The 20,887-nt window shown below is 40.6% G+C and overlaps 2 protein-coding genes across 3 annotated transcripts; one reads left to right on the forward strand and one right to left on the reverse strand.

Annotated features, from left to right (window-relative positions):
- Nucleotides 1–1,189: 1,189 nt before the first annotated feature.
- On the reverse strand, nucleotides 1,190–7,813 carry LOC106925046 (allantoinase, mitochondrial). 2 transcript variants are annotated; one of them, XM_014999077.2, is made up of 11 exons: nucleotides 7,624–7,803; nucleotides 7,387–7,538; nucleotides 7,099–7,213; nucleotides 6,859–7,005; nucleotides 6,225–6,273; nucleotides 5,795–5,894; nucleotides 5,056–5,242; nucleotides 4,820–4,958; nucleotides 2,140–2,312; nucleotides 1,495–1,527; nucleotides 1,190–1,383 (listed from the first exon to the last, which is right to left on the reverse strand). In XM_014999077.2, exons 1-11 carry the CDS (start codon nucleotides 7,768–7,770, stop codon nucleotides 1,234–1,236), a joined length of 1,392 nt encoding a protein of 463 aa, XP_014854563.2. In that variant the 5' UTR covers nucleotides 7,771–7,803; the 3' UTR covers nucleotides 1,190–1,233. The 2 variants fall into 2 exon arrangements, with proteins under 2 accessions (XP_014854563.2, XP_087861258.1); XM_088005132.1 differs by lacking the exon at nucleotides 1,495–1,527 and having other exon boundaries at nucleotides 7,624–7,813.
- Nucleotides 7,814–8,413: 600 nt separating this feature from the next.
- LOC106925045 (tetratricopeptide repeat protein 39C) lies at nucleotides 8,414–20,516 on the forward strand. The gene is made up of 14 exons (XM_014999076.2): nucleotides 8,414–9,398; nucleotides 11,062–11,110; nucleotides 12,763–12,891; nucleotides 13,957–14,071; nucleotides 15,221–15,575; nucleotides 16,454–16,622; nucleotides 16,877–16,970; nucleotides 17,062–17,169; nucleotides 18,448–18,557; nucleotides 18,646–18,769; nucleotides 19,568–19,665; nucleotides 19,762–19,866; nucleotides 19,960–19,998; nucleotides 20,089–20,516. The coding sequence occupies exons 1-14, from the start codon at nucleotides 9,238–9,240 to the stop codon at nucleotides 20,176–20,178; spliced, it is 1,746 nt and encodes a 581-aa protein (XP_014854562.2). The 5' UTR covers nucleotides 8,414–9,237; the 3' UTR covers nucleotides 20,179–20,516.
- Nucleotides 20,517–20,887: the final 371 nt, after the last annotated feature.

The raw sequence follows: 20,887 nt of genomic DNA on the forward strand, positions 1-20,887 counted from the left end.
TAAAATATTCACCTTTATGCACGCTTCTTTTCAACCGTCCCCACTTCTTTTCTACCTTTCAGAAGGTACAAAAGCTCTTAAAACTGTCAACATCTGTTATCCAAGATAAGCAAACATGATCAAGTGTGGAAAGTATAAAATGCTGGTTATTTTTCTGTTTATTAGTCTCCTTCCCTCAGTTCCTCTGCTCAGGACTCTCCCTCAGCTGTTTTACATTTTGTCAATCATCACACCTCTGTATTTAAGCTCCCTGGTTTTCATTGCTCCTTGGTGGTTTCGACCTGGTTCTGTTTCTGGTTCCCTTTATGCCTTGCTGTGAGTTTGCACTCTTTGTTATAGTTAAATCACCAGGCGGTTCCCAAACTCCTATTTCAACCTCACAATATATGACAATGACGTCTCATTCCTACATACAAAATGTTCCTGTGCGATTTCCTGTAACTAGTATTGCAAAGCTCTGAAAGATCAAGCCTTAACTCATATTTAAGAATTTGTTCTACAGCCATATTAGAAAATGATTAAAAAGTTTATTTCAGGATCTCCATCAGGAAGTGAACACGTCACATATATGAACTACACAGGCTGATGTTTTCAAGCCCTTATTTCTGGTAATTATGAAGATTTTCTGCATTTATAATTACAATATTATATCAGACCTGCCAAAAAAAACATAATACAGAAATGTGGGTTTAATGCAAACTATGATTGATACCTGCTTGAAGGTTGTTATGCACAAAAAGTAATTTTAATCTGACAACCGAGCCTTTGTGGAACTAATTTATTGAATATTATTGTTTATGTTCTCAACAGAACATTTTGCTTTGAAAGGTAATGTAGATTCTAAAAGTGTAAATGGAGGAGAAGCAGTCAATGGTGTCAGCAAAGCAGACACTGTCTGCTTACTGTTGATGTCAAAAGCTTCATTTTGATAAAGCTTATAATGGCCCTGGGCTGTCCTCTGTACTCAGTACATTTTTGCCACAGATATGAAAACTGAACTGTGCTTCATTAAATTTGAGTCTAAGCTTTACTGAAATCAGATTTCTAGTGGTTGTTGTACTGTCCGTTCTCTTTAACTTTAGCTAAAACACTTAAGTTGTTTAAAATTCATTTCCAGATAAAAGCTATTGGTTCATATGATTTATTCTTTTAGCTATGTGCTCTTTAGAAAAGATAAAAAGAACACACATTTCCGGTCAGACCAAGGGACTGAGCTTTTATTGTCTGTGTTTGCTACAGTTGTGCTTGACCCGTCCTCTGGGGGATGAGGAGATGCTTTCCCAGAGGTTCAGGGCAGAAGCTGCCATCTCTGTACACCAGCCGGCCCCTCAGGATAGTCGCACGCACCACTCCCTGCAGCGTGGAGCCGAGGTACGGGGTCATCTGCACAAATATACACACACACACACACACAGTTAGACACTTGTGTAAACAGCAGATCGCGACCGATCCTCACAATTTGTTTTTCACTTGTTTCTTACAGACTTTAGTTACCTTGTTCTTGTGGTGAATGCTTGCTTCTTCAATCTGTGAAGTGAAAACAGACATGAAGCACAAACGCAGCCTTGACAATAGCTTTAAGGGGCTGTATTATGTGTTCTCCACACACTTACGGCCATTTTAGAGCACAATCAAGTAACTCTGTTGACTCATAATTTACAAGAAATTTGACTTTGTAAATTAATGGCTTTAAATTGGGCCTCTGCCACTTTAAAATCTCCTGCTCTCTCTGGAACTCCGCCTTGAGGAAGTCATCACAACATGGCTCCTCTATTAGCCCTTTAACAACATTTTTACCAGTGTTGCACTGAGAAGTAGCTCCTATAATGAGCTCTGCAGATTCGTAGTTCGACCAGGCGTTTGCTAATTGCTGCTGGCTAGTCTGAAGGAGCTGAGTGGGAGAGGGCTGCTCTGTGAGACAGAAGCTTGGAAACTGCAGCTCTGAGGAGGAGCTGCGCCTTGAAGGTGGAGCTAGGCCAACCCAGGCATTTTATGGTTGCCATGGAGATTAAAGGATGTCTCAAACATGCACGAAAGAATCAAGGCAACAGTCCAGGAATGTTTTGATGAGGGAATAACATAATAACATGATGTAAAGCTCAAACTGCCTCCTTAACAGTGAGAATACCTCACACTGACCTGAAAACCCGTCTCTGGATCCCAAATGACCAAGTCGGCATCAAAGCCAGGGGCCAGGCTGCCCTTCAGGCTGCCCAGGCTGCTCAGGTGGGCTGTATTTCTGCTTAGGAGCCTCACCACATCAGCCAGCTGAAAGTCTCTCTTACTGGCTGAAGTCCAGAACAGAGGCAAACCTGAAAAATAGGGACAAGAAACTCTTGCTCTGCTTCCTGGTGGTAATTTTTAAACACTGTAACTGGCCGTCTGCTTTGCTCCCACTGAAAGACTTTGACCATTGTGACAGAAAAGTAAATGATTGGTAGAAGCTTGAGACTTTTTTGCCAGTTCAGTGTTTAAATCATTTAAATCCCAATCAAGAAGATGTGGTGACGGGATAGAGCAGGTCTAACCTACCAAAATAGGAATATTGACATTTAATGACAGGAAGTAAGTCAATTTAGGAATTTAGGTTTATAAATTCACAGATAAACAATAATTTGTGATATATTCAAGTATAATAATTAACTAAAATGCAAAAGCGGTTTGTGAAAAACCAAATGAGTTACTCATGATTTTAAACTGGGAAGAGCTCTATTAACTCTGATAGGTTTAAGTGCTTGCATTTTAACTCATTCAGATTTGTACATAAAAACGATATCAAGTCCTGTTCACAATTTCAAATCAATAAGGTTAAAGTTTGGACTTTGACTAGGCTGTTGCAACACATGGATTCTCTTTTATTTATGTTGTTCAGATAGAGTGGCTGCTGGATTCGAGGTTTCCTGTTCTGTAATATTTCCAGTTTCTGTGGAGCTGCTTGGCAGATAGTCTGACGTTTTTCTCTGCAATATTTCAGTAGACAGAGAAATTCTAGGTCAACTTAGTGACCACAAGGAGCCTGGACAATATGACTGCACAGCTATCCTGAATAATCACGCCTATGCTACCATTGTTGATCGTGGATATGAGATGTTTTTATTCATATATCGTTTTTAGTTTCAATAGTTAAGTCTACATCATCAGCCCTCCACCACCGTGCTTTACTGCCATCAAAGAGTGTTTGTTTTGAAACACAGGAATACCAATAATTTAAGGCCTGCGTTGTGTCTGTGAATCAGTATTCTTTAATGTGATCTTTTTCTAATTTAACATTCAAACTTACTTTTACAATCAGAGTTTATAGGAAGAGGAGCCTGATTGATGTCCTTATATAGGAACAAGGATCTGGAATTCATTCCAGACATGTTGGCAGACATTTAATCTTTTAAGATCCATCAACCCATGGGCGTAGGTTTGGGTAGGGACGGTAGGGACATGTCCCGACCAATATTCACGGGATATGAAAAAGTCCCGACCAATTTTTCCCATATTGGCTCAAAGAACGTGGATCTACGATCTTTGATTAGCAGCAACAGGCGGTGCGCGGAACGGAAGCTTCTTAGTTTGACATTAATTATGAGCCTCCGAGACCGTGTCGGAACGGTGCTGTCGGGGGGGGGGGGGGGGGGGGGAGTCAGTTGAATCGTCGGACGTTCTTTGATTAGCTGCAAAAGGCGGCGGCTAGCTGGGCACACGCGTCTCCTTCTGAGTCTCCGAGACCATGTCGCCACCAAAAAAGAAAAGGACAGACATTAGAAGTTATTTCTCTACGTCGGCTGTAAGTACAGTGAGTGGACCCATAAGTTAGATATCTATCACGCAACGCATTTGTTGTAAAGTCCGGTGTTTAGTAAGGTCAGCACTGAATGTGAGGTAGAATAGGTCTGTTAATTATGTAATATTTTTTCACATAGGATGCTCAGACAGCAGAGCAAGGGGCAGAGCAGAACGATGGAGAGGTGGCTGGAGCTTCAGGGCTCCAGGTGAGGTGTTAGTTCTCAGATATGAAATATACTGTGAAATTATCTCAGTAAATATGGCATTTGAAGTGTTAGTCTTAAATTAAGTTAAGCTAGTGTGAATACAAACCAGGTTACGCTTTGTTTGCTCTATAGGAGGCTGTCAGTGTGAGTGCCAGTGACCAGGGAGTATCCAGAGGATATTTCTTTTGATCTTACTTGTAACGTTTGCTGAATTTTGTAAAGGAAAAAGTAAAGTGTTCTTGAACTGATCTGCTGAGTATGACTGTATCTGGTTGTATACACAAGATGTATGATATGGTTATGGTTGGGGGGAGGGGTTATTAAGCCAATGTGGTTTCCCCCCCCCTTCTCAAAAATGTTCGGTGCTCTTCGGCATTTCACTGTGCTGGAGGGGGAGGGGGGGGGGTGTCAAGGTCCCCACCAAAACTTAGACCAAACCTACGCCCTTGCATCAACCAGACACTGAATACCCTCAGATTTAGCTTTGGATACAACAGAAACTGGACCAAAAGCCCCTGCAAGCAGATTTTGACTACTACTCATCAATGTTAATAACATTTATAGACTGAATTTGATGATATCCTCCCTTGATATAAAACTAATGTAAAATTTGGACATGTGAGCTATTTAAGGTGAAATAATTGTTTTGGTGGAAGGAGTTTGTCCTGCAGTCAGTGGGTACTATCCAGTGGCTCACTACCATCAGCCTGTGAATGTGTGGGAGAATGACTGAATGCAGTGTGAAGCACTCTGGGGTCCTCTGGACTTGATGAAGCGCTAACAAGTACAAACCATTTTTTTTTTCCATTTTCTAGCTGCCACCAGTTTGAGAAATGTACCAAATTGTAACGATGAAATCCCTCCCCATGCCTGCGTGAAGTCCCCGCTCTCCAGTTTCTTAAGATCGGGGGTGCAGGGGGAGTGGTCAGACACCACCATGTCAATCTGTCCAGTTTTCAGCGCAGACCACAGCTGCTCCTGAAGGGACCGATGACAGTATTAACCACATGGTGTTTCTTTGTATTGCGTCCATTAAGCATAACCTTTGGATCTGCAAAACAACGAGTCGGTCTACCTGGTTGGCAGAACCTCGGATGGGAGGGCAGCACTTAAACTGTGTGGCTCTCGCAGGAATGGTTTCTGCACACAGGTTGAGGTAATGATGGGTGGTCTCCACCGTTAGGGGGGCCCCAGCTTGCCGAGCTTTCTGGATCAGCTTAAGGGCCTTTGCAGATGACAAGTGAACAATGTGGCATCGCACCCTGAAACACAGAAAGGCCATTGCTGCTGCAACAACTACCAAATCTTCAATGGAGAAATCACCCATACTGACATAAAGGGAATATGCAGTCTTGCAAAAAATAGTTGCACCCCTTACATTTTAATTCATTGTAAATGTAGTTTATCATCAAATTCATTGAACCCAGCAGAACCACAGGCTGATTGTCCGAATGCTAAACCCTGACCCTCATGTCGCTGTGGAAGGAAAGCTTCACCACAGCACCATGTTCAACCTCGGGATAAAAAAAAGTCGGATTTCTTCCGTTTGTGATGGCTTATATATATATATATATATATATATATATGTATATATATATATATATATATATATATATATATATATATATATATATATATATATATATATATATATATATATATATATATATTTTTTTTTTTTTTTCATCCTTATTTACAATTTTTCTTCCAAATCAGAATCATTTACTACTGTGTTAGTGTTTCGCATAAGTTTTTGGTTAAATGTGGAAAAGTTCAAAGTATGTTTGGAGGGGACATGCAGTAACTTCTCTCACCGGTACTGCAGACAGAGTTCTGCAACGGTCCGAATAGCTTCTACCTCCATGACATCGGGCCGGGACCGCAGAAAGGTGTCGTACTGGCAAGGGTCTGACTCTGGGAGGGTTGGTTATAAAATATATGTTACTGAAGGAAATTCAATGAAAACAAACTTACTTCTAAAAATGTTTTATGAAAGATTTAATTAAAATTACAGAAAATTCTACAAAGATTTCTGTACACTTTTTAAGCTATACTTTATTCAACCTAGACTGTGTATATTTCAGTTTTGTAACATCAGCAACTCAAGTTATTCTAATTGAAGGCACTAAACCATTTCAGTCTTTATCCTGAGAACAGCTTAAGTTTATTTTTATTATCTATAGTGGTAAAAGGCAAAGGGGAAAAAGGTCTAAAATTTCATGTGATTTAAATTTGTACAATTACCATCAGCGTTGTTCCCCGTTGTTGGCTGAACATCCAACTCTGCGTGAAACTGGAGGAGACAAAACAAAATGATGTTCAGTTTGTGACCAGTCACCAGAAGGTCTCTTAAAGGGGCAGTATTATGTATTTTCCAGGCACATGGTGTCATTTTATTATAGCACAATCAAGCAACTATTTTACCTTTAATTGTTTAAAAAAATGCTGTAAATAGAAATATGACTGTAATTTAACACTTTGAAATTGGGCCTCTGTCTCTTTAAAAACGCTTGCTCTTTCTGAAACTCAGGAAGTCATCACAACATGACTCCTCTATTAACCCTTTAGCAGTGTTTTTACCAGCGTTTCACTGAGAAGGAGCTCGTATAATGAGCAGGTGTTTGCTAATTGCTGCTGGCTAGTCTGAAGGAGCTGAGTGGGGGATTTGCGGTGGAGGGCTGCTCTGTGAGACAGAAGCTTGGAAACTGCGGCTCTGAGGAGGAGTTTCATCCTGGAAGGCGGGGTTAGGTCCCTCCAATCATTTTGCACAGGAATGGAATAACATTATTACATGATGTAAAGCTCAAACAAGTGGATTTTACATAAACACTGCCCCTTTAACAAGAGACGTGTCATGGAGCCAAATCCAGTAATTCACCAGCAGGACGCTTCCTGTTCCCTGGAGCTGCTTCATGGCCGTGTGGAGGTCGAATTCAGCCACATGGGGAAACTCATCAACACCGCTGTGGATGAGGAAACACTTGAACCCAGCAATGCCTGCCTTGATCATGGGCCGAAGTTCACGCTGTGAGGAGACAAAATGCTTTTATGTTGTGGTGCAAAAAAAAAACCCAAAAAACATAGGACACTCCTGTTTTTTATTTAATTTGGTCGGTACCTGATTTCCAGGAACGACTCCTCCCCAGAAGGCTACGTCCACGAAGCACTTCCCCGTCGCCTCCTGCAGCTTCTCTTCAAAGTTTCTGAGCGTTGTGGTTGGAGGGATGCTGTTTCTGGAGGGGTTATAATCAAATGCTCTCTTAACATGGCACTCCATCAAATTTTGTCCCTTTTCAAGGAAACCAAATCAACCAAAGCAGCCTACAACGTGACCTCGTTGGGTGAGCGTCCCCTTCCTAATGCCGCCCTGGGCACCTGCCCAAGTGGCCCGGATACTTCAACTTACAATGGCATATCCACGACGGTGGTCACTCCTCCCGCCGCGGCAGCCCTGGTGGCCGTCCAGAAGCCCTCCCATGAGGTGCGGCCCGGCTCGTTCACGTGAACGTGGCAGTCTACGACGCCTGGCATCACCACGCTGTCCCCCACATCCAGCACCTGCAGTGATGGAGGGGTTAAACCTAAATCAACCCTAAGAGGGACTTTTAACTTAACGGACAGGGCAGAGCGACCGCCAGCTTACCTCACAGCCAACATCCCCAGTAAAGTTGCAGCTAGAGAGTATTTGGTGGATTTTACCGTCTTTAATTATTATGACAGCTGGACTCACTTCATTACCAAGCAGCACTCTGTTGCTCCTTACAGCACTAACCACTGATCCGAGCTCCATGCCTGTTTTTACTGAGAGGTAAAGAGAACAGAAAGAGTTTCTGAGCTTTGCCTTTGTGATCTAGATATAATCTAAGCATTTCAGTGGCTGAGAGCGGAGGCACCGCCTACTGCTGTATGGGGCAAAGGATAAAGCATTTGTTGACTTTTTTTGGTTTCTTTAGCAGTGCAACATGCTGAATCATATGCACAACAGGGCAAAAATGCCCCATTGTTGAATAATAATATTTATTAGTGGTAGTTTTTTTTTTTAAGTGAACTAAAGTTCTTCAGTCTTCAACAAAGTTTCAGTTAAAATATTTTTTAAGTTTGTGCATTCTGGCATCTTTGGTCTCATGTTTTAAGCAATTTCCACTATGCAGAGGTCAGTTATGGCAATTGTTAAAATTTATAACGGAACAATTAGAAAAAAGGTGATTAAAAAAAAGTGCCATTAAAAGTCTTAAAACAAAACAATACGACTTCATGATGTAATCGTATTGTTGTTGTTTCACAATGTACAAGAATTCTGGGGCAACATTCTTTGGACTTTATGAGAGCAAAAATCTGACACCATGTAGAAAAGTCTAAAAAAAATCAAAAAGTGATTTTATTATTATTATTATTATTATTATTATTATTATTTTATTATATTAATTAATTAATTATGTTTTTCCAAAAGAGGTTTTTTTTTCAAAACATCTTATTGCCAAAAGATAATTTAGGTAAAAATAAATAAATAAATAAATAAATAAATACTGGTGGCAAAAAAAATGATTTAGGCCGTTATTTTAGGAATTGGCTTCACACTAAACTTTCCTTCCTATACATTTTGTACGTCATTCTATCATCATTCAGTGACACTGATGCTCATAATAAGTACGTAAGCATCAGAATGCAGTGTGTTCATTAATCCTCATTAGCCCCAGCAGGCTCTCCGTCATCAGGATGTAGACCTGGGCGCGGCCGGGCGCCTGCTCCCTCCATCCTTCCTCCCGGCGAGCCGCCGTGCGTTGTGACGCCAGCCCGTTTGGGGAGCAGTGCGTTCAGCTGCGTGGGTTCTGACTGTGGCGAAGCCTCGCAGCATCCTCGTTATGTAACGCCTCAGATGCTGGCGGGCGAACCGGATTAGCTGGAGCAAAGCTGCACGGATGGCTGGCCGGACGGATGCGGTGACGAGCGGCGGAGAGCGTTCCCTCTGAGCGGGCAGCAGCTGCTGGAAGCATCGGGCCGACCGGAGCTCGTCTGATTTCAGGCCGGGCATCGGAGGCCTTCCGAGGGGCGCAGTCTCCTGGATCCTGCGGAAGCAGCGCAGCGGATTTTTTTTTTTTTTAAGCATCCGACCAGATGTGCGTCCCTGTTTAAGGTCGTTCCTTTACATCAGCAGACAGAAACCGATGCGAGTTTGTCTCGAAGAGGTCGTATTTTTGTTTTTGTTTATATTTCCATTGCACTCGTCCAGTCCAGCAGCCGCTGCGCTGTAGCATAAATGATGGCGGGTCCCGAGCAGTCCCAGCAGCAGCAGCAGCAGCAGAAGAAGGTGGAGGAGAAGGCAGAGCACATAGATGATGCTGAGATGGCTCTGCAAGGCATCAACATGCTGCTCAACAACGGATTCAAAGAGAGCGACGAGCTTTTCAAGAGATACAGGTAAAACCTTTCAATCCTGCACCAACAGGTGGGATGAGGGGGACGGGTTTGGGTGGTAGAGAACAAGGTGTCCTGTAGAAAACATCATCACTTGAAATGAAACAAAATGTGGGTCTGTTCCTTTAAGTCTGTCGTCGTTAGACACGAGCTGACCTAAGGCATAAGCGACCTTAGCAGCTTTATGTAATCAGGGGACTCCCTAATTGCTTGAATTTTGACATAGTCATAAAAGTTTTCTATTTGTTTATTGAGATCTAGAATATTATTAAGTTTGATGTGACGGTTTTAGAATTGATTAATATAATAAATAATAATAATTTAAAGGAATTGCCAAGTTTACTTTGTAAAAATTCAAAGAATAATCTCCATTGTTTGATTGTTCTGTTAACATGGTTACAATCTGATGCTACAAGGTAAATATGGTTCCTGGACACAAACACATCTAAGCAAATAACCTGAGATTGCTATTCATCTTTTCAGCCATTTAAACCTGGCTGCTTCTCTCAGACGCCATCAAATCTGTTTTAAAACTCACTCACTGATTGCATTGTCTGCAACAGGAAGAGGAGCCCCCAAATAAAGATTCTGCTTAAAGTCCCATACGACCTTGGGACGGCCCTGGGCTTTAATATTGGGGTATGGTTGCTCTCCCAGGGTGCATTGGCCTGGGGTATTCATTACGTTATTGCACATCCGCTCAATGAAATAATGCTAATTTCTGATTCTAACTAACAGCTCCTGAATTAAATGGACGTTGTGGTACTTTGTTGAGGTAGCTGGGCTTTATTTGATCATACATGGTTCAGTTTTTTTTAATACTTGGACTAACCAGACCTTAACTAGATAAAATCTATACTGAATATAATACAATTTAGAACTCAAATATGAGCTAAATCACAGTGAAGAGAACCCAAATACTGGAACATAGGAGAAAATGGTATCTAGCTATCGAGCTAGCCGTCAGTTAGCTAGCTAGATACCTAGACTTTATTTGATTATTTCTAATATGATTCAGTCTTTTTTTTTAAACTTGGACTAATCAGACCTTAAATATATAATTGTATACTGAATAGAAATTTTTCAGATCCCAAATATGAGCTAAATCACGGGTAGGATTTAGCTCATATCTGATGAGAAATAATCAAAAAAAGTCTATGAAAATTTGCTAGCTAGCTACCGTGACTTAAAAGTCTTGCTGAAGTTACTGAAAACAGCTGACCAACATTTTAAGTGTTAGTTTTAAGACAGAACATCTAAAATATGCTGTTTATCCACCTGAATTTGTAGATTTTTTTTCCCAGACAGAAAGTTTTGGTTAAAGTGTTATTCTATCAGTTTTAATTAGCATATTTGTATGTTAGCAAACAAACATGGACTGGATTTTTATTTCATAATCTTTCATATTGAAGCTTGCTATGGATTCTTGTCTTCACATGACAGACTGCAGTCAGTCATGACGGCTTGTTTGGAGCCATCATGAAAAGTCAAAGTCTGCAGCAGTTTTTGTGTATTTTTCTCCTTGTTTTATGTCCTCTTGCAGAAAACAAACCTTAAAAAATACACAAAAAAATACTTTGTTGTAATTGAGTTTATATTTTCTGCCACATTTTGTAACCCATTGTTTCTGTGTCTTATTTTTTCCTCATTTCTACGTCTCTTTTAGGACGCACAGCCCTTTGATGAGCTTCGGAGCGAGCTTCGTCAGTTTTCTGGTGAGATGTGCGTCAGGAAGGCACCGCTACGGCAGAGAGATGGAGGCAGTGACGAGTATTAGAGGAGAAGACCTCAGAATTAATGTTAGATGCGAGACCTGAGATAATGTAGTCTGTCAAAAGGCAGGCCTCATGTTGTCACCACTGGTATCTTCCTTTGTTTCCTGCCTGTCCATTAGCATAATGGACGCATCCTCAGCTGAAGAAATGCATGGCTGCAGCAAGGAGAGTAGATCACTGAAAGCCTGCGTCTGTCAGTGCTGAATGAGGGAGATGATTCATAATGTGGTGTGGTGCTCACACTCACATTCAAACTCACACTCTGTCATATTCTCCTTTCGCTGGTTGATGAATGCACCTTTCTGTGTTGGAAGGGCAACGCTTAACTATTTTTAAATTAAATTATTTAAACTTCGCCTTCTGATAATAATTTAATCACCAGGGAACCCAGCTTGCAATGAGATCTTTTGGGCATGTCAAAATATCTTGAGACTTTAAAGATGAATGCTACTCTAACGTCACAGCAATGACCCCATAGTAACAGGTCTTAATCTCATGCGACGCCACACAGACTCTCTGTCTGCGCTGATGATGATTCTCTCGTTTTAGAATTTCAAATTCACCCTCATTCATTCAAATAATTATTTGAACACTTGGGAGCATTCGTTGACTGAATGTTCATCACAGAGTGTGGCTAGAAACATATTTCAAAAATCAGAATAGAACACAATCATAGGATTTTAGTCCCTGTTAAAAAAATGTGAGTGAATCTTAAGTTCATGTCTTCGCCAGGGTTATTTTACAGACATTTTTGTAATTGTGTTGAACTTTACAAAACATTTTAAATGACAATGTAGGTTGATTTTGAAACAGTCTTTTGGTGTTCACTGGAAGTGTATGATATTGAAATGGCATATATAAACCATGTAATAGGATGAAAAAAAAGACTAAATTTTTCATATAAAACTCACATATATGTAACAGAATTTGGCAAACAACATATTTTTGTCTCCATAAGCTCAGGTTGTAATTGTGAAAAATTATTATTATTTTCACTCCTTAGTATTATCGTTTTATTTATTGCACTTTCTGAGCAGCCCTACACTAAACCCTGTATACTATTCAGTGCTGGGCATAGATTATAGTATATTCATACAATGTTTGTATTTTGTCATTTCTGTGTTGTGTGGCTGGCTTTAAAGTGATGCCCATTTGTCTGTGCTGCAGCTAAGGACACTTTTTGTCCTTTGTTCCTTCCCCATACACAGCTGTGCAGATGTCACCGTTCTGCCCCACTTAGGGTTATGCTGAAGCAGCCTTTTGTTACTCCATTACATAAGACTCCTTCGCAGTTAGCATGCTAGATCAAGCATGAATCTCATCAGAGGAACAGAACAAAACATTGACATAGTGATGTAATTCAAATGGATGTATGGCTTGTATGTTGGCATAGAGTGCAATTAACTCTTATGGTGAACAATGTGTATTTTGTAGTTGTTTGAAGCTGTAATTTGAAAGCTCTTTGCACATTTGAAGGTTGAAAAGCATCGTTTAAGTTCAGCCCATTTAACATTCTGCTTCACAACACCTTGAGGGCTTGTGAATACACAAAGCCTAACCAATTGGAGGACTTTTTCTGTGCTTCGCTGCAGAATGCCATGATGACATTCGAGGAGGAGAAGATGCAGATGGCCTGTGATGATCTGAAGACAACTGAGAAACTGTGCGAGAGCGACAGCGCTGGAGTGTTAGAGACAATCCGAAACAAGATCAAGAAGAGTGTAAGTACCGGGAGAAACTAGTAAAGGATAAACTTAAGACTGAACTAAGTTGCTGAGTATCTAACTGTTAAAGGGGCAGTCTTATGTGTTTTCCATGCACATATTGCCAATTTGTAGCATAATCAAGTAACTATGTTACCTGCAATTGTTATAAAGATGCCAATCATATGAAATATGACTTAAAAGAAATTTGACTTTGTAATTTAATGGCTTGAAATTGGGCCTCTGTTGCTTTAAAAACTCCTGTTCTTTCTGAAACTCCACCTTCAGAAAGTGATCACAACATGGCTCCTCTGTTAACCCTTTAACAACATTTTTGCCAGCATTGCACTGAGAAGTAGCTCCTATAATGAGCTCAGCAGATGCACAGTTCCACCAGGTGTTTGCTAATTGTTCATGTCTAGTCTGAAGGAGCTGAGTAGGGGAGTCATGGGGAAGCTCAAAAGCTTAGAAACTGCAGCTCTGAGAGGGAGCTTTGTCCTCAAAGACAGAGCTATTTCCCCCGAGGTATTTTGCACAGCGGAATGGTTGCTATGGGAGACTAAAGGATTTCTCAAAACTGCATGAAAAATCAATTCAACACTTCAGGTGTGTTTTTGATGAGAAAACAATATTATAACATGGCGTAAAGCTCAAAGGAGTTTATTTTGCATAATACTGCCCCTTTAACAAGAGGCGTGTAAGTCCAGTACATCACCAGCAGGACGTTTCCTTTAATAGAACCTCTGGTATAGTAGAAATGATGCCAGGAGAAAAGAATAAAACCAATTTGGATGTTCAGTTGGGTTCTAATATTTCTTATAGCTTCTAACATTTCACCAGGAACAGATTTTAGATAATGATGTTAACATCCTCAGCGGTAGGTGTAATCATCCAGACTGCAAGTGAGATCATGCCGATCCAGCAAACTAATTCAATTAGGACTTCCCTGAAATTCAATCTCAAACTGGACGAGTAGCCACAGGGCCGCCTGGCCTCCTCAGGGTTATTCAGAAAGCATTCATGGGCATCACCTCAAGTGGACGCTGCTTACTGAACGCGTGGGCCTGTCTGTGTGGGTTACAGATGGACTCCCAAATGTCAGGCGTGGCTGTGGTGGACCGCCTACAGAGACAGATCATTGTTGCCGACTGCCAAGTGTATCTAGCGGTTCTGTCATTCGTCAAACAGGAACTTTCAGGTAACCAAACCTAACTCAGAGGAAGCACAGACTTTGAAAAGTGTTGACTAATCCATACCGATTCATGCTACTTCAAGCTTTATTTAGTAGTTAATTATTAAAAAGGAGTTTGGTTTTGGTATTAAAATCTGGTAAATCTAATGTTAGCATTCATTCAGACGTAGAAATATACAACAAAAGGTATTTCTGAGGGATCGGCTTGACTTTTACAAATGACAGAACATACTTTTTCTTTAAATAGATCTTTTTATTTAGACCAATTTACAACGTAATTACATATCAGTGACCCCAGATAGTCAAAAACTAGTATGTTTTCAGTTGCATTATTTCTCTTTGTTTATCTTGTTTCTTCAGTATTTTTAAGGACACCAAATGCAGAGGTACTTTGTAGAGATGCAGCGATCACATATTAATATTTGTATTGGTCCTGATATAAAAAATACCATTCTAGATGGTGAATTGGTGACAATGTACCTGATCCATTAGGGCACATCTATTCAGTCTAATTTTATGTTTTGTGCTCTGAGTTATGTTATACTTAATTTCTATTTTTTACATTATATTTAGAATTTCTAATTGCACTTTCTGAACCATCAGAAAGGAGGTTTGCTGCAGTTCATTTTTACATGTTTCACTAAGGTAGCCAATCTATTGTTTCTGTTAGTTTATTATTTATTCTATATTGGTTGTTCTCCTCCTAATTGCACTGACTGGACAAATTAAAGTTACTTTTAACATGTTTGACCAAACTTGTGAAGCTATTGGTGTATTTAGCTGTGCTGTACTGTTGCAGAGTTGTCAAATAAATTTGTAATTCAGTATATTTATGTCTATGTTAAAAAAAAAAAAGAAACGTTTCAAGTTATTTCAGCTGTTTTTCTGTATCGGTATCAGTATCTGTCGATACTAAACCTCTAATATCTGTATCGTAACTGAAAAAAGTGGATCCCCAGTATTTTGACCATGAAAAGCTAATAGAACAATTTCTCAAGACCATTTTAAAAAGATTCCAAAACTCACTGACTCCCTCATTGGACCTATAAAGCAATATGTACTGGTCTATGACTGGGTGGAGGCAACAAACCCAGCATTTTTGAGCGTTCTTTTCAGTTCAAATGATCATTGCACATCCTTGTCATTCACTGACAGCTTATATTAAAGGAGGCTGGATTCTCCGTAAGGCATGGAAAATGTACAACAAATGCCACAGTGACATCAGTCAGCTGCAGGAGAGCTGCCAGCAGGGGGCCTCCGGCAGCCAGGAGTCGCTCTCAGCCGACAATGCCAACCACAACGTGGAGAACGGTGTGACGGCCGAGGCCCTGGACCGGCTCAAGGGCTCCGTCAGCTTTGGCTATGGCCTCTTCCACCTGTGCATCTCCATGGTGCCGCCACACCTGCTCAAGATCATCAACCTGCTGGGCTTCCCTGGCGACCGTCTCCAGGGTCTGTCCTCCCTCATGTACGCGAGCGAGAGTAAGGACATGAAGGCGCCACTGGCTACGTGAGTCGACCCGAGTCTGAAACCGCAGAAGTGATGTATGTTGTTTAGAACAATTTGTAAACAGTGAGAGAAATGTTTAGGGCATGTACAGTTGGAAACACACACGCACACACACACACGCACACACACACACACACACACACACCACAAAGTCACGATACAAGTTACATTTAAACATCCACATATCTACAAAAAAAATTCAAAGTGTACATCACTTCTAAATTACAAAAAAATTGATGTGAGAAAATGAAAGCATAATAATTTTTAAGTAATTTAACTTTAATGTGATTTTAGTCCAAACTTTGACTAGGCCAACCAAAAATAATTTTTTTTCCCCCACTATGTCATGACAGTATGGTGCGAGACAGGTAAGCTGTGAAAAAAATTGAGCTTCTGTACCTTCTCCCAGTTCTCCCAGTCCTAGAAACAGCCCATCAGAGTCAGGAGGAGGGTCTTAGCGCTGTTAATCATTCAGTATTTTGCCCATGATGGCGGATAAACCGTTTTCCTGTGACAGTAAGCCGTTTCTCCATCTTTAGCACATTTTGCAAAGAGTACATAAGGTTGATTGACAGTGCTAAGACATTCACTAAGTGAAAACTAGCACAGAAAATCCTATTGAGTCAGTAGAAGTATGATTAAACAAGGTAAGCAGATCTGTTTTCCATCTAAAATCAGGATGGCTTGGACATCTTTGGAAGTAACATTATTTGAAAACTGCATTTTGATTATTTTTAACATGCAATTGTAACAAAAAAAAAAAGCAAAACCAGAAGAAATCTACAACATATCAATCATTTGGGTTGTTTAGAGGTTTGATAATTGTTGAAGTGGATCAGCAGAATAATCTGATCTGAATGTCCTGTTCTGTTGCTCAGGCTCGCCCTCTTGTGGTACCACACGGTGGTGCTGCCTTTCTTTGCCCTGGAGGGTTCTGACACACACGCTGGGCTGCTGGAGGCCAAAGCCATCCTGCAGAGAAAGTCTGTGGTTTATCCAAACTCTTCCCTCTTCATGTTCTTCAAGGGACGAGTTCAAAGACTGGAGGTACGTACGGCAGACCTGGAGTCAGTTGTAACCATCTGGAACCACACACACCAATCAGGTTTGACCAGAAGGAAACAAAAAGTGGCATGTCACTTACAGTCAGTGATGCATGCTTCGTGGTTCGTGAACTCACCGATCTGATGTCTCTTGATCCAGCTTTTATCCAACACATCCGTAACAGTCCGTGTCCAATACGATTAGTGTTTACCTGTCAGTATGTGTTCTCTCTCTCTCTCTCTCTCCTCTGTCCCCAGTGCCATATCAACAGTGCTTTGGCCTGTTTCCATGATGCATTAGAACTTGCATCAGACCAAAGAGAGATCCAGCATGTGTGTCTCTATGAGATTGGTACGTGTTTTCTCACCCGGTTAGCCGTGAGTGTTGGTGCGTGGTCCGACGAGGGCCGGGTCTGACTGCGTCCGCTTGTTCTTTGTGTCAGGTTGGTGCAGCATGATAGAGCTGAATTTCGAAGATGCCTTCAGAGCATTTGAGCGATTGAAGAACGAGTCCCGCTGGTCGCAGTGCTACTACGCCTACCTGACCGGAGGTAAGACTGATAGCTTCCAACGAAACATTATGGGTCTGATCTATGAAAGGTTATTAGAGATTTAGTATCGGCCAATACCGATCCAATACAGAAAAACGGTGCTGAACTGACTTAAAGCATTTCTTTTTTTAAACACAGATGTAAATGTACTGAATTACAAATTGATTTAATAATTCTGCACCAGGACAGCTCAGCTAAATACACCAATAGCTTCACAAGTTCTCAAAACTTTAAAATATTAAAAGCCATAAAAATAGTAAAAACAACAACAACAAAAAAAACTAAAATAAACAGTGACTCAAACACAGTATCCTCATTAAGACAATATTAATAAAATCAAATAAAACAATATTAAAACAATAATGAATCTAATTTTGGAAGCTTGTGACCACAGGAATAAAAATGGTATTAAACAGCTTAAAACTGATTTTATACTTTTTTGATGATCTCCCCTTATGTATCAGCCACATGGTTGCTCATGCTCGATCTAGAATTTTTTTCTTTCATATCGGGACCGATTCAGATATTAATATCTAATCGGTGCAGCTCTATTTGTTATCTTGAGCAAACCCGAGCTACAAACAACACACAAATGGGATTGCGCAGCAAAATCAGAAAAATCAGAGGTGCAATTGTGCGCCTGCTAAACCGCTAGGTTCTGTTTTTTGCGGCAATATATAAACACTTTTGAAAAGTTGGTGCAAGCTGGCATGCGAAGATGTGTGCCATCACCATGGTGACCAGAAGGCATAGATGCAATAACAGAAGTTAATGTTTGTCAAATATCTGGAACATTTAAAGAAGAGAAGATACAAATAAAATTAAACAGATTTGAAATATCCTCCAGCAGTGCAAATTTTGAGCTGCAGGATTACCAAATAATTTCAGCACATCATCACTGTACGGCAGCACAGCTCCATCTTTTGATGCCCTTCAGTAAAGCGTCTGTGTAGCCCAGAAAAGGTGATGCGTATTATATTTGTTTGCTGCATTTTCCACAAACTGTGCACGCAAAAGATGTCTGTGGGGGACAGTTGGATCCTGGCAATATTTATGCAATTAAACCAAAACAAAAATCCTCATGACCAAGCTTAAACATTGGCCTGTGTTACTTAAACAAACCTGAACATTAACAGCCACTATAGACTGGAAAACCACCATGGAAACAATGTCCTGCGCATTAATTTTTTTTTCTTTACATAGTTTACCTCTCCTTATTTGGACTCTTTGCAGACCAGGCCTTTTGAACTGTTTCTGTTCGACTGCGTCTCCTTTCAGTGTGTCAGGGGGCTTCAGGGGACCTGGACGGAGCAAACGGAGTTTTCAAAGATGTCCAGAAGCTGTTCAAGAGGAAAAACAACCAGATAGAGCAGTTTGCTGTCAAAAGGGTCAGCAACACGTGCTATTCTTATTTTAAAAGAATGATTGGTGGTTTGTCGCAGGAGTTCAACTTGTTGTTTTTATGGCTCTCTGCAGGCGGACAGGCTGAGAAAAGTCTCGCCCACCAGGCAGCTGTGCATCCTCGGGGTGATCGAGGTTCTCTATCTGTGGAAAGCCCTGCAGAACTGCTCCTCAACCAAGCTGCAGATAATGAATCAAGGTCAGTCCGACCTTCAGAGGGAGGGAGGAAGGAAGAGTTACAGAACCCAGAAACTTCAATGCGGTTTTGGGGGGATTTTATGTGATAAACACAAAACAGTGCATCATTGTGAAATTGAAGGAAAATGCCTGTTTTTTAGTTGTTTTGTTTTGTTTAATAATCAAAATTACAGCTAAATTTGTTTGACTTGACTGATAAAATAATATTTACGTGCACAACTGTTATCTTGAAGTCCTTTTTCAGAAATAGTTACTGCATGCTGGATTTGGCCCACAGACCCTGAGTTTGACACTTATGCAATAAAGTTTGTGGTTGTAGTGTGACAAAATGTGGAAAAAGTTCTACAGACATGAATCCTGCCAGTGGGCCTGTCATGATAACAAACTCTGCTGGATGATAAATTGTCCCAGAAGTTATCGCGATAAACGATAAAATTGTTGTTTTGACATCGTTGTCAAAAATCAATAAACTTTACATTCTAATGAGCATTTCAGACATTTTAAATGTCCAAAATAAATAAACAGAACAGAAACAACAAATCAAATACATTTTGAAGTCTGTAAACAAAATTGTCCTTCAAAAAAAGATGGTTGAGACCAAAACACCAGACTGAAGAGTTTTATCATCTAGTTTTTGGTGGAAAGAAAGAAAAGAGAAAAATGATGAATCACGCAAAAGGAAATTATTGAGCTTTTAACTTATCATGCAATAAATTGATTTATTGCATATTTCGACAAGCCTAAATGCAGAGCGATGTGTTTTTTAAACGTCCCATCATTTCCTGTGTTCTAACTGCAGTGCTGCAGAGCGTAGACGAGCCTTCATGTAGAGGCCTGAAACACCTCCTCCTCGGTTCCATCCTGAAATGCCAAGGAAACATCAGAGACGCTGTTCAGGTAGGACTCTACTCGGATCAGAGAATAATTTTGGAGTTAATCTAAACTGGAAATGATGCTTATACTTCCTTTTTCTCCGTTTCTCATGTGATCCAGTCGTTCCAGCTAGCCATCAGGGACGATTACGGACGACAGATCAACTCCTACATCCAGCCGTACGCCGTCTATGAGCTTGGATGCATACTCCTCGCAAAACCAGAGGTCTGCGATTTTTGCATGTAGCATTATAAAATTTTCATCTGTGTATTTGTGGACATTGTGTCATTACCGTATTATTTCCATTGTTGGATTCAGACAGTGGCAAAGGGGAGATCATTCCTACTTCAGGCCAAGGTAAAAGCCGAAATGAGTACTTCTAATAAAATACTAAGTTAAAAAAACAAACTAAAATGAATAACTTCCTGTTTCACTGTCTCTCCGTAGGAGGACTTCACAGGCTACGACTTCGAAAACCGGCTTCACGTCCGCATCCACTCGGCGCTGGCCTCGATGAAGGAGGTGGTGCCACAGTGACTCCTCCACGAGAGGAGAAACTTCGCACAAAGTCTCAATAGCACTCCCTGTGTTTTTCATTTCAAACGAACTGAAGACACAATTGGCAAAAACGTTTATCGCTGATAAAAATTAAGTCTGATGATAAAGTGCCATCTCTGTGCATTTTGTAAAGCGGTGGACGGACGGTCGCGCTCGTGAAGGCACGCGGGTAGCTCTGGCTCATGTGAAATCTCTAAAGTTTTGTCGGTGCGCACTTGGGTCATGTCCACTGACAACCACAGAGTGGGAGGGTGGGAAAAGGCCTCCGATATATCGTGAAATGTGATGTAAATAATAAAACCGTCTAACCAGCGCAAGCTAGCTGTGTAAAGAAGGAGTTGTTACGGGGCACGTTAGCTACGCTATGCTAGCTACCTCCCCTTTTGCCTCCAGTTTTTTTGCTTAGCCAGTCTATTGCTTCCCAGGCTTGTTTCTGGACTGAATGCACAGAGATTAATCTGATACAGAGTTTCATCCAATTCACTCCTCGATGTTCCTTTTAAGTGTTTCTCTCACCGTTACGTATTTGCCGTCCAGTAGCAGTTCTTTGTTCTCATTAGCTCATGCATTTAAGGGACTTAAATTCTGCTTCTACCTTAATTAAACAGATTACAGAATAATTTGTTAAAAACACTTTATCTTTTTCCAATGTGATTTTTTTTTTTTTTTTTTTTTTTTTTTTTTTTTT

The sequence above is a fragment of the Poecilia mexicana genome, unplaced genomic scaffold (assembly GCF_051168715.1).
Source record: "Poecilia mexicana isolate PSO_F unplaced genomic scaffold, ASM5116871v1 scaffold_4, whole genome shotgun sequence".
NCBI lineage: Eukaryota > Metazoa > Chordata > Actinopteri > Cyprinodontiformes > Poeciliidae > Poecilia > Poecilia mexicana.